We start from the raw sequence: 14199 nt of genomic DNA, 5'->3' as shown, positions 1-14199 counted from the left end.
GTCTATGGTTGAGTGTGTGGTCTGGGCCATAGATATTAAACAAATAAAAAAGTTGACTTGATTGATTGACTGACATAAAAAAGGGCCTGTCAGCTCAAACCCATAATGCAATACTTTGTTTTCAAGAGTGTTGCTGCGCACAAATGTCGGTAGATTACAAATGAAATACAAAAAAACAACCTATTCCATTTCCCACCTTCCACAAAGTGCATTTGTCTTAAATCAATGCCATCAATACCACTATTCCAAAGCCATTTTCAGCAATGGTATTATAATGTTTTCGGTGGGTAGATCTTGTTGAGCTGGTCATTTTGAAAGTAGCTCTCAAGTCCAAAAAGTATGGGCACCCCTGCCTTAGAACTTAGAAGTATTCTTTTTTTATTCTGTTGACTATTTTGAGAAAGTCACATACATTTTACCGCTGATCATATCCACCTGAAGTGACATTAGTTTTATATTCCCGAGGTTCTAATGGAATGCCCAAGTCTCTGGAAATTGTGACCATAATGATTGGTTTGTCTCAATCCTTACCCTTAGGTCCTCAGACGGGGCTCTCCTAAAGGTTCCCGAGAAATTTCATCGGGTAAACAAGGGAGAACGAGCCTTCTCTGTCCGTGCCCCTAAAATTTGGAACACCCTCCCCAAAACCATCCGACAAGCAGATACCATTGCATCTTTTAAAACTCTTCTCAAAACATACTTGTTCAGAAAAGCATTCCCCCCCTAGCCCCGTTGAATGTTTGTTCACTGAATTCTGTCGGTATTTTTTATTTTTATCTATTACATTGTTGTTGTTTTTATATTGTATATGAATATGCTTTCCTGTGAATTTGTTGTGCAGCACTTTGTGACTTTGTCCAGAAAAGTGCTATATAAATAAAGTTATTATTATTATTATAATCATTTCCCCAGGACCTAAAATCTTGGTTGTAAGCTTAAAACACTTGTGCTGTTCCAATTAGATTAAATATTTTAGCATTCAGTCAGGCAACTCCAGTGTTATTTCTCTCAACAACCCGTTTATTGTAGTTGTCATTTTGTAACAAAAAGGGTTAACGATAACTCAAGTCTGAGACAAAATTGGCCAAATGAATACAAGCCTTTTTCTCTGTGCAACAGAGTGCCAATGGCAACTTTTAGAATTTAACTTTGAGGTACGTAGCTTTCTTTTCAACCCGTTTTAAACATCAACCTTGATCCGAGCAATGAAACCTTAAAAGATTTGGACCATATAGAAATAAAAAGATTCATTCTGGAAGAATAATAATAAATGAACAAAAACAAAGAAGACAAACAATCATCATTTCTTTTTACGAACCAAAAGACAGAAGGAGGCTTGCTCTCATCCAGTGGTGGACGTGTCCGTGTTGCTCGCTCCGTTCTCCAGGAGCTTGCGTTTCTTCTCCTCCGACGGTGATTTGAACACGTTGGCTCTGTAGTAGTGCAGCTCTTTGATGCTCTCCTGGATGTCACCCAGGGCTCTGCAGAGCACGCTTTGGACGTTAGGCAAAATGAAGACGGCAGTTTTCCAAAAAAACCTATGCTTCCATGTCAGTGGTTTTTTCATGTCAAGGACAGGTCCCCCAGAATGATATGTATTTGGACACAGACCACCCATCTCAAAATATGTTGTTCCAGAGACACCCCAGAAAGATTTTTTTAACAAAGAATTGTTAAAAATGTTCGCTGGGAAAGAATATATATTCAAAGACACGTTTTCACAATAAATAAAAAAAATCACACCCGTGTCAACTGAGTGGGTCCCCGGAACTTCCGGACCCACAGGAACGCGCCCAGGGTTCCGACACGTTTCTCGGCGAGCCGTCCCGCGTCCGAAACGGTCAAGAAATGACAGAGTTACCGTGTGGTTGCACGACTCAAAAATAGCAGATCTACAAGCTCGTAGTGCAGCACTCGTGCCGCACTATAAGCTTGTAGATTTGCTATTTTTCAACAAAAGTTTAAAATAATGGTTAATGTGGTGTAAATGGTTTAGGCAAAATGAAGACCGAAAGCCCATTCTACAAATGGCTTCTAAAATCAAGATTTTCAAGATTTATTCAAAAATAGCAGATGTAATGCTCACAGCGTGGCACGAAGTGACGCGTCGTGAGCTTGTAAATCTGCTATGTTCTTTATAGCCAAACACTCAAATCTACAATGAAACAGATGCCTTCCAAGTTTCATTGGGTTAAAAGTAAAGGCGCAGCTTTCGAACTAATCAACTAAATTAATTATAAAATAACATCCGCAAAAAGCGCAGACCTGTAAGCTCACAATGTGTCATGATTCGATGTGTTGTGAATTGTAGATCTGAGTTTCTCAATTATTAGACTAATGGTAAATGGTGCATTTATATAGCGCCTTTATCCAAGGCGCTTTACATATTGTGCGTTACATTCACCCATTCACACACACATTCATAAACCAGTGTCTTGCTCAAGGACACTTCGACACTAACTCTGGGGGAGCCCGGGTTCGAACTGGCAACCTTGCGGTTATCATCCAGCCACTCTACCCCTGAGCCACTGTCTATAGAGCGTCAGTTTCTTATGTCGCTAGAAAAAAAGGGCAGGGTACAACACTTTCTATGTTGTTTTTCTTCTTTGTAATTATTTGTTCGGCCCAAAATATTGTGTTTGCTGTCATGATTTGTCACGATTCGAGTTAGCTTTGTTCGAGGCTAACATCTTTAAATAAATATTTTTTGAAATGTCTATGGGAAAAATGCATGGGGAATTATTTCCTGGGCCTGTCGTCGTCATGAAAGGGGGCGGGACTGCGACGCTCTATTGATGGAATAATCTTCTCAAAGTAAATAATCATAAAGTCGTGATCTCACTCCTTGCATGACACATTCAAACTGTACAGTGTATATGTAATGTATGAGTCAATGCATATTGCATAAGGATCATTCATAGAGTAACAGAGGAAAGAAACAATGATGTTTAAGGGTTCTTGCCTGTGGGATGCTTTCTTCTGAGGTGCCAGCTTGTATTCTTCTACAAACCAGCGTCTGAGGGCATTTAGATCAGTGTTGCGTCAGTTATGTCATATCATAGTGACTTCATCAGCATCTTGATTAAGTCACTATTGAGTCACCTCTATCTTGAGTCACTATTGAGTCACTATTGAGTCACCTCTATCTTGAGTCACTATTGAGTCACCTCTATCTTGAGTCACTATTGAGTCACCTCTATCTTGAGTCACTATTGAGTCACCTCTATCTTGAGTCACTATTGAGTCACCTCTATCTTGTGTCACTATTCAGTCACCTCATGCCGTCAGTAGGGTTAGAGTGAAAAGCAATCCATTAATCAGTAGGGAAAAGTATGTTAGACAATAATATATAGTCTACAAATTGTTATCCTCATAGCATAATTGCCTAAGATTTTTTGGGGCCAAATTGCCATTACATTTCTGCCTAACTCTATTCTCCTAACACTTCTGCTTCGTCTACTTATGGGCCATGTCCTCAGCCTATCAGAAAAATGTCTTAGGCAGTTATGCTATGAGGCTAACTTTTTGACTTTTTACATTATTTTGGAATGTAACACGCATTCTGATGGACTGAGGACATAGGCAATAATAAGGCAGGATGAATCAGCAGTGTGTTAGGAGAGTAGAGTTGGGCAGATATAAATAAAGGCAGATTAACATGATTTAGGCTAAATTAGTGTTGACTTTTTTTTTTGCCAAATTTTTCATTTCTTCTTTCCTGAAAACCTTCAAAATATGACTTAGGCAATTATCCTATGGGCACATTGGCCACATTACAGACACAGCTAGGCAACACAGACTCGTGGCCAGGCATAGGAAGAGGGGGAACAACATTTGGAAAATATTCAAATGCCCTAGCCCTCTGGACAAGAGGAGTGGTTTCCAAACCTATTAGCTCAAGACCCAAAAGAGAAAGTAGACCAAAACTAGTGAAAATAGCAAATCTATAAGCTCACAACGGTTCCCCCTCTTCCTGTCACGACCCACTGTTTGGGAAATAGTGCTCTAGAACAAGGGAATTATAGTTTACAAAAACTAACAAAATAATGGATAAGAAATAACTGAACCAAATAAAAACTAAAATATAAGATAACTAACTGAAACTGTATTGTGTGTTTACAAAACTAACTAAAACAAACTATAAACTATAAAACAAATTATAGTACAGTAACTAGGGGTGGGTCCCGAACGTCGGGACCAATCCGGTACCGAACCGAACATGCTCGAGTAGCGGGTACCCATTACAATAATTCAATTTCGGTTCTCTCTATCGGTTCCTGGGTGACACCATGCACGCACGCACGCACGCACGCACGCACATAAAACAGCTGATTATAATCAGATCCTGCTACTCGGAGAGCCAGCAACAGAATGGACCGTGGTAATCTCTCTTGTCGCTCAAAAGTATGGCTTCACTATAGTAGACAATCAAAGCAGTTAGCGTCCACTGTCCAGATGCCGTGGCCGCGGTGCTCGGATCGCACACAATACAACAACAAAGTTAACTTCGGGAGAGAGCCCCCACAGATCTGCCCTTCATGCAACGAACGGCAGATCGATGAGCGCATGGGGGGGTTTGCAGCCTGGCGCACTGGCGCAGCTCCATGCGCGTTGTGGATCTCTCATTTTATGGAACGAACGTACCACCGGTATGCTGTTAGCTTGTTGCTAACGGGACCCTGTTAGCAACAAGTCTCGCTCTCTCTCTCTCTCTCTCTCTCTCTCTCAGACGTTCTCTCTAACACGTCTCTCTCTCCCACTCTCTCTCTCTCTCTCTCGTGCGCGCGCGCGTCAGAGAGAGACGCTCTCTCTAACACGTCTTTCTTTTTCTCTCTCTCTCTCTCTCTCTCTCCCCCTCCCTCCCGTTGAAGCACTGTAGTGTTGCACTGTTCTGATGTGATATTACCGGTATATGAAATAGCATATCATACATTTAATTTTTTTGTTATTATTTGCATCTGAACTTGTCAGTAGCCTAACTGTAGGCCTTTACCACAGTACTGTGGTAGTCTACTGTGGAAGAGGATGTTACACTATTTATTCATTACATGTCTTAAATTGACATTGAGCTTTTTTGTTAAACATTTGACCTCTTTTATATCATTTTGGAACCGAAATAGGGAACCGTTAAGAACCGGAATCGATAAGCAGAACCGGAATCGGTACCGGACTCGAAAAAATCCTAACGATACCCATCCCTAACAGTAACAGTAACTGAATATATACTGTATATTTTTTAAATGGTATCTTTTGTTGAGGTTTTATTACACAATACAATAGGCCTATATGAATCCTGACAAATAACCCAAAGTATGAAAAAAAACTAACACTAAAACTAAACCGAACTAAACTAAAACAAATCTAAACTAAATAAAACTAAACTATAATGAACTAGATAAAGTGCCCCTCGGGGCACAGGTCTTCACCAGGGCAGGTCAGGTTGTAACTAAAACTAAACTATAATGAACTAGATAAAGTGCCCCTCGGGGCACAGATCTTCACCAGGGCAGGTCAGGTTGTGGCCTCCTGGTGGCGCCAATGTAGGCCAATGTGAAAAGGTTGCCATTTCTCCTTTGATGGCAATAGGATGATTTGAGGCATTTTGTTCCAAAAATGGGTTTTGCTAAAATCCACCTGTTGGTGGCACTAGAACAGGCCAATGTGAAAAGAGTAGGATATATTCCTCAGCCTAGTAGGAGTCTGTGAAAGATTTCACGTAAATTGCAAATTTGTTCAAAACGGGCCAATCCTGCAAACTTTGAAAGCCAATGTTAGCCAATTAGGATGGAATATTAAATATCGAATCCGATTTTTGGACAGAATCTGGAGTAGTAAGATAAAAAAATGTTTTTCAAAAGTCGCCTCCTGGTGACACACACACACACACACACACACACACACACACACACACACACACACACACACACACACACACACACACACACACACACACACACACACACACACACACACACACACACACACACACACACACACACACACACACACACACACACACACACGCACACACACACACGCACACACACACACACACACACACACACACACACACACACACACACACACACACACACACACACACACACACTCCACAAGCCAAAATCCAAAACTATATATTATAACCTTGCTCCAGACTAGAGGGCCCGACATCAACACAACATTAGACACAAACAAAAGCTCACCTGCAAAGCTCCTTGATAGTGCTGACATCAATGATTCTATAGTGGAGGTGGTGCATGAACTGGGGCATGAATTTGTCCAGGAACTTCTTATCTGCATGCACAGAGTTACCTGTGAAATATATAATAATATATTTTCAAATCGAAGCCAATGAATCAACAAGCTCGCAACACATTGCATCACAATGCACTGTGAGCTTGTAGATCTGCTATGTGTTGAGGTGAATAAAGGTGTGTCTTGAGATTTTTATGTGCCTCGCTTGGCCACAAACATTTTTGATAAACAGTGCACTAAAACCAGTCTCGCTCTGTGTGTGTGTGTGTGTGTGTGTGTGTGTGTGTGTGTGTGTGTGTGTGTGTGTGTGTGTGTGACTGTGTGTGTATTAAGTGAAAAGCCACTAACCGGCAAGAGGACACTGTCCAGGCGGGGTGTGCTGTCTGATGAAGGAGAGGAATTCGTACTCTGCTTGCTGCAAGCTGATCGTGCTTTCCATTACTGCCTTGGTCAGCCCTGACTGAGACAAAATGGCACATAGGTAAGTACTTTGTTACTGCCGGGGCAGAAACGTCTTATCTCCATGTAGGGTTTCTTCACACAAAGACTACAGCATCACACGAAAGCATCAAAAGTAGCAGATCCACAAGCTTGAAACGGGGCGTGCTTCGAGCTTGTAGATCTGATATTTTTGCAAATTTTTCATTCGAATCCTGAAAATACGTTTTTGGACATTGTGGCTGTGTCCGAATTCATTCCCTATGCCCCATATAGTGCACTACTTTGGGGTTCCGCCATTTTGTTATAGTGTCCGAATGTGTAGGGAGCATTTTTGCACCCTAACGTAGTCGACTGAAGTATCCCACAATGCACCGGGAATTGCAGGGAGCAACCGATGGTCACTACAAAAACACCGCGAAGCAAATCTGCCCCATAATGCATTGCGCAAGCTCGCTCTTGCTTCTGCAATCTGCATGCATGCGCTCATTGCGCTCCAACTCAAAAGAGGCAGAAGTTGAACCAGCGAAAGAACTCAACACAAATGTACTTTTTAAACTTTCGTTTTCCCTTCCCTGGCGGATCTCGAAGCTACAGATCTCAAGACAAATGATCTGTGCATCTATTTGAAATTGTTTTCTTTTATTTATAATAAATCTACTCATTTGCAATAGTATTACTAATCTGATTCATTGTATCACCCAGGCCCAGCGCATGACGTTAGGAGAGGAATCAGTTGCTTGCTGTAGAATATATTTGTGAGATTCTTTATCACAAACGTAGGCTAAATACATGCATGTGAGACACATATTAATTGTGTCCGAACATATGTTTTATTAATATTCATTCATTCCTGCCATGAAAAAATATGCTATCTAATATTATTTCATTGAATTGCGATAAATACTTTAAAACTTCATTATGTAGGCAGTCATTTATTGGACTGCTGTTTCTGTATTGTGAGCAGAGCTTGTAGATCGGCTACTTTTGGTAATTCTTTACCAAAAGTACCCGATACAAGCTCACAACACGGACGTCGCGTTGCTTATAGATCGGCTATTTTTGCCGTATCCCCCCGCCCCAGGATTAGCGGGGGTTCATGTGGTTAATCAATCATGCTGCTGATATTTTCATATTGTCAAGGTGGTGCACTGTTTTCATATTGCTGGATAATGGATATAGCCTAATATTAATTTATTGATAATAATCATAGGCCTATGTTATTTTAAAATAACCTTTTTATCATAGACATATAGGCCTAAATGCCTGTAAACATATTTTCATTAACCTATTTCTTCTTTATTATTCATTCATGAATTTAAAAATAACTGTCCTTGCAGGGACGAAAAGCGAAAGCGAAAATTCAGCAGCAGCGTTTTGACTGGTTTCTTGTAGTCAGTTGATTCTTCATATCCAAATGAGTGAAACGGCCGGGATGATTTGTTTATTTTTCAAACTGTTCTTTATGAGGAAAACCTAATGGGGATTTCATGCAAATAAAAAGTACATGAACCCGCGGACCTACAGCGCCCTCTACCGATATTGACGTCAGAGTCCGTGCTCCCCATTACAGGGAGTATTGTCCGAAATTATCACTATAGAGTCCACTAGAGTCTGGATCCCCGTATGGGGGGTAGGGAGTAGGGAACAACCCTAGCAATTCGGATGCAGCCTATGTGATTTCCACCCGACAGAGACTTGGACGTAGACTGCAGACTAAGCATATTTTATTGACTGATGTTCCACTTTCCAGTCCATAAATTCATTGCATAAAAACAAATAAGACTGAAAGCTTACCTGTCCATGATGCTCTTTGCACCAGTCGTCCATCCCATACAAAAGCTCAGTTGGTTGGTTGATTATCAAGTTAGGTCCCTGTTATCAGAAGACATAACGATTAGAATATTAATCGCTCAAGACCTTTTTGAAAAATGTCACCCGTAATGACAAGACCAAAATAGGGATGCCAGGTTGAAAGCACCTGTGTCATTTTAGATTTTACCAGCGTTTCCCCAGCTTTAGTAGGCGGACGCGAATAGGCAAAAAAAGTGAATAACCGCAAAACCACACAATCAGCTTCTGACTAGGGGAAACACTGAGTTCAGATGTATACACGTGTATATCTATTACAAGTAAGACGCGCAAACGCGGGAAGCGAACGCAGCTCGTGTGTGTGTGGTTGTGTGTGTGTGTGTGTGTGTGTGTGTGTGTGTGTGTGTGTGTGTGCTACAGCTGCGCCCTGTGTGTGTGTGTGTGTGTGTGTGTGTGTGTGTGTGTGCTACAGCTGCGCCCTCTGGTGGCGGGCGGGTGGTGTCACAGCGGGACAGACAGACACACACACAGACACACAGACAGACATGAGCAGCAGGGTCTCGCAATAATATTAGAGAACTTGTACCCAACACATGGCAAGAAAACCAAAGCTACGTCGCTATTGCAACACCCACAACACCATCTTACACACTACACCCACACACACTCACATGGCAGTGACGTCACACACTTACCTTCGCAGTGTACGGGACGGGACCTATCTCCTCCTATCGCGCCCAACGCCAACACTCGACACCAACCGCCAAAAAATGATCATTGCAGTGCCACCAAAGATGCCTCCCGTCCACACTCACGGCGGCAATGCATTTGTTTACTACAAACATTATCGCCCGAAGCACCCACACCCCCGGAACACTGTTGCCCTTTCACCACGCTAAATTCGCCAGGTCTATGCAAGTGAGCACAAATTACATGTGAGAAAATTCATTCACAAACCCACAAATGCCATTCAAATGCCATTCAACACACACTACGACTCGCTTACAATTCGCGAACCTGGCAACTACTACCCCGTCTTTTAAGCCACTCCCCTGTGCTGCTCTGATGGTCTCCCTGACAGTCCTGTCCGCAGGAGAATAAAACAAGGAAGGAGAGGAATCTTCGCCTCACGATTTTGCTTATTCCTTCTAAATCACTGTATATAAAATATCGCTTACTCAGCGAATCTCTTAGTTACGTCAACATTGTTCTTCCACAGAACTTGGTTTGTTCCAAACTATTACAATTACACCGTTCAAATTCGCCATTTCGCCTGCCGAGTACTTTTCATTGTGCACACACACACGCACACACACACAGCCAGGGATTTACCCACGGAATGAATATATATATATTAGGGCTGACCTTCGATTACGTTTTTGATGATCGACGCTTCGATATAAATTTGTTTCGATCGTCGACGCTTCGAAACCCAACGGGGGGGGGGTGCGATACGAGGTGCGCGATGCGAGGCGCGCACCTTAAACAATAGCGGAGAGAAAGGCATGCTTGGATTGGTCTCATTTATTTAAAACGATAAGCATTGAAGCAACAACTGTTGCAGCCTTCATGAAAGCAGTGACGCACAAATAATTAGGCTTAATAGTACATCCGACCGTAACAAGTCAACTGCCTGAAGCAGGCATTACCTCTCAAAAAAAATATATATATAGCCTATAATCAAAGCTTCTCTTCCGATTGAAAAAACACCAGTCCTGGAGCTCCAGGCGCGCTAATTTGCGCCGCGGTCATCGCCGCTCTCAGACCCTTCCGACGAGGCTCTTTCTTGGGGTAGAAAAGTGTGGATGACCGCGGCTCAAATTAGCACGCCTGGAGCCCAGGAGGTCAGGGCCTTTTCCCCCTGTCCCCGATTTTTTGCCCCATTTGGGCCATCCCGTATGTGATACGCCAATTTCTTGTCACATAGTTGACACTGTACACCACTTGTTCTTTGTTCTCCTTGCATATTCTAAAATGCAACCACACTTTACATTTATTTTGTGGCGGCATGAGTGCAGGGCAGGCTGCTGTGTGTGTGTGTGTGTGTGTGTGTGTGTGTGTGTGTGTGTGTTGACTTCCTTGTTGTTACCACGAGTAGTGAGGGGGAGAGGGGAGGAGGCGTTGCGGTGCTGCGAGGCGCGAGCATGGCTCGCGGACCAAATGGGGCCGGCTCGCGGACCAAAAGCGTCCGCTTTATTTTTTAATGACTATTCGATTCAAAAATCGATTCCCGTGCGTATCGATTGAACATCGATTAATCGATTTTTTTGGGTCAGCCCTAATATATATATAATCATCTATACCAGGGCTGCCCCCACTTTTTTTACTTCAGAGCTACTTTCAAAATGACCAGCAAAATAAAACTATCATCCCATTGGTTTTTATTTTTGGTATTTGACTTTGCTACTGATGATTGTACGCAACAACAAGTATTGCATTGTGTGTTTGAGCTGACAGGCCCTTTTTTACGTCAATCAATCAATCAATCAAGTCATCTCAGGTCATCTCAAGCGGCAGATGCAAAAATCGTTTTTTATATTAAAACTTTATATATTTTTAGGGCCATGTCATGTGGTCTACCTGCAAAGCCTTTGTGATCTATACTGGTAGATCCTGATCTACCTTTTGGGCACCGCTTAACGTCAGATCAGCCGTTTTGTCGGTCAGCGCCAAAAATGCTCCCCGACAGCATAATCGGAGCAAATACCGGGCAGTGTGTATGAGCCATAAAGTGTTGACTACACTACACTAATAAGGACACATAATAATAACTAATAACCCATCCGTTACTACATGTGGAGTCAACTCCCGCAATTTCCTTCTTCCCATAGTGCGCGGCAAGGTAACTCTGGGATGAGCGGCCGTGAAATTCTAGTATATATATATAGGAACATACGTTTTTCCAGAAAATCCTTTTAGATTTAGAACATTGGTCTAGAACAATGGTTCACCAAAATAGCAGATATACAAGCTCACAAAACCAGTTACAACTGCTATTTTTGAAAAATATTGAAAGTGTTTGAATCTTCTTTTTTTGAGGAGCTCCTTCTATGTCCAGCTTTTAGTGTGTGTGTGTGTGTGTGTGTGTGTGTGTGTGTGTGTGTGTGTCCTTAAACACAAACATTAAATGCAATTAATAACTAGGCGCGCAATTACTGGCGACCGCTACGAACTTTCAAATCTCAGCCTCTCTGTAAAACATTGAAATTAAATACTAAAGTCGGGTTATAACTGGCTGTCATTGGTGACATAATTACAATATGTTTCAATATTGGTTGGGTAACAGGTAACGTCGTATGTATACATGTATGTAAGTTGTAAGTTGAAAGTACTATACTGTGGTCGGCTGGCTTTTTTATGTGCGTATGCTTGGTAGGTATACTGATGTTGATGGTGACGTAATTATGATATGTTTCAGTGTCGGCACTTCGGGTGAATTAAAGGTAATGTCTGTATGTATACATGTATGTAATCTGAAACCTATTTTTATTATGTCACCATTAAAAGCCAGTTTAGAACCCGGCATTTATACATATCTTAATGACGTCACCATCAATACCTACCAAGCCTAAATTACGTCACCATCAATACCTACCAAGCATACACGTGCATTCGTACCAGCACGACCACAATACTTGCGCAAGGGCCATTTTTACGTCATAGTGTAAACACAAACATTAAAAGCTGGATATGATGATGTATGATGATTGATAAGAGCACCCTCACTTCACACAAGTGTGGTTTTTCTTCTCTCCTGGGGGCTCCTAGCACGAAACCTTCTCAGATGGGGGTTCCATAATCATAAAGGTCCTATTTTGGGTGTCTCTGGCAGGAAAAGTTGCGGAATTAGAAGGCATCCGTAGAATCGGCCTGAGGTCTTAAACGATGGGTTAAGAAGTGCAATCACTTGCACATAGAAAGAGTAAGGAATACAACCAGTATAACTTACCTCAGCCACGACATTGAGTTCAGAATCTGTGATAATGCATGCCATCTCAATGATTTGGTCCTTTTCGATGTCCAGGCCAGTCATCTAGAAAGAAGCAGCACAAGGAAAACATACAATGAAGAGTTCCCAAAATAAACACATGAGCTGCCTGCAGCCAGCATTCAGTAATGCATTTCAAAGTGCACCATCAACACAACAGTTACTGTACAACACACACAGAATGGTCAAGATTAAGACAATGATCATGCTCATTATGTCATGTATTTATGTATAGCCTTGGGTCAAGACTATCATTATGTATTTAATAGTCTGACTTTGACTTTCGTATGTATGATATATGCATGATAATTATGCATGTTTAATTTTATTTTTGTACATGCCATGCATGATGCTGGTTTTGCACCCCTACAGATCTACAGCCATAAATACTACAGATTTGTACACAAATCTGGTGCCTCATGAAACATCAGCGCCTTAATAGCCTTGGATCAAGACTATCATAGATGTAATATTATTATCTGTCTTGATCCAAAGCTTGCTGACTTCAAAGTTACTAGCAAGATTAGCTAATTACTTAGCAAAGCTAACTTCAGGTAATGTAATGTGCTTGGGTTGTGCACTGCCAACAGAGATGAGGTCGGTGCACATGAAAGACAACATGCATGTTGTATGTAAACAGTTAAGCCCCCAACTTGCCTCCAGGTCCACCCACACCATCCTCTGGCCCATCTTCATGTTAGGCTCTGATCTGCTGCTAGATGTCGACATGATGAATCTGACGCTTTTCTTCAGTGAGACTGTAGTAGTCAGTCCGCTCTGCTGTGAGTGTGTCTGTAAACAATGACTTGGACGGAATGAACAGTGTCTTCTCAGCTGATGTTGAACGACTGCTGGTCGACTGCACCTCCTCCTGCACACAAACTCCAAAGTATAGACAGCACGCCTCCACCACATGCTGCACAGTGCACACACACCACACACACACTGGCATGCGGCATGCTCTGTCCACTTCCGACCTCAATTGTCGTAAAGACAAGATGTGTGCGTCATCACCAGTCATCTGATTGATTCTAGTCGAAATAAAAGTCATCACACGTTTTTTAAATCTCACAGTAATCGTGCTAGCTGGCTGCTGGTTTGGTTATTTATTATTCACGGCATCACATCAGTCACATGATTGATTATCTAACCCGCAGAGACAGATAACTTTCAGGATGACCATGACCACACGTCATAATCGTGTTTAATGTTTAGCCTATTAATGTTTGTGATTAATCAAATCAAATCATACAAATAATAACCCCAGTATTGCTCAGTGGTTTAGGGAGTTATCATTGTGTCTTCCTCTGGAAAGAATCACTTATACTTTGAAGAATAAACAGAAGATGTTTGATAAGATATGGTGAAGGTTTATCCAATATATTACGGTTAATGATTTATCTTATTTAATGGTGGAAATTGAAATTATCTAATTGTATTCTCTGCAGCTGTTTGGTCTTGTGGCCATAAGGACTCTGTTGTTGTTACCATTCTAAGTGCCCTTATTTTATTTTACTGTAGGCCTACTTATATGTTATTGTTTTGTTTTGTTTGTTTTTCATTTTAAGTAGCCTAATTGTATTGTATTGTCTGTATTATTTTGTTGTATTGTCTGTTTGTCAAAAAAAAAGAAATGCAATAAATATATTGTAAAAAATAAAAAATAAATCATACAAATAATAAAAACATGAAACGTTTTCCGGTTT

At 41.5% G+C, this 14199-nt stretch overlaps 1 protein-coding gene across 1 annotated transcript; it reads right to left on the bottom strand.

The window, feature by feature from the left end:
- Positions 1 to 1008: 1008 nt before the first annotated feature.
- On the bottom strand, positions 1009 to 13418 carry LOC310859791 (oligoribonuclease, mitochondrial-like). The gene is made up of 7 exons (XM_083766536.1): positions 13151 to 13418; positions 12455 to 12538; positions 8491 to 8568; positions 6604 to 6715; positions 6204 to 6312; positions 2963 to 3016; positions 1009 to 1481 (listed from the first exon to the last, which is right to left on the bottom strand). The coding sequence occupies exons 1-7, from the start codon at positions 13406 to 13408 to the stop codon at positions 1343 to 1345; spliced, it is 834 nt and encodes a 277-aa protein (XP_083622662.1). The 5' UTR covers positions 13409 to 13418; the 3' UTR covers positions 1009 to 1342.
- Between the last annotated feature and the right edge of the window lie 781 nt (positions 13419 to 14199).

This window comes from Protomyctophum parallelum (assembly GCF_964188405.1).
Source record: "Protomyctophum parallelum genome assembly, chromosome: 1".
Classification (NCBI taxonomy): Eukaryota; Metazoa; Chordata; class Actinopteri; order Myctophiformes; family Myctophidae; genus Protomyctophum; species Protomyctophum parallelum.
This window is presented reverse-complemented; position numbering and strand designations above follow the sequence as displayed.

What these genes read in the sequence shown, in the direction of transcription:
- LOC310859791 (XM_083766536.1), bottom strand. Translation starts at nt 13,408, where the DNA reads ATGTGGTGGAGGCGTGCTGTCTATACTTTGGAGTTTGTGTGCAGGAGG. An exon ending in AACTCAATGTCGTGGCTGAG is followed by an intron (nt 8,569 to 12,454) that starts GTAAGTTATACT and finishes TTCTGATAACAG; the next exon opens with GGACCTAACTTGATAATCAA. An exon ending in TGGACAGTGTCCTCTTGCCG is followed by an intron (nt 6,313 to 6,603) that starts GTTAGTGGCTTT and finishes TATATTTCACAG; the next exon opens with GTAACTCTGTGCATGCAGAT.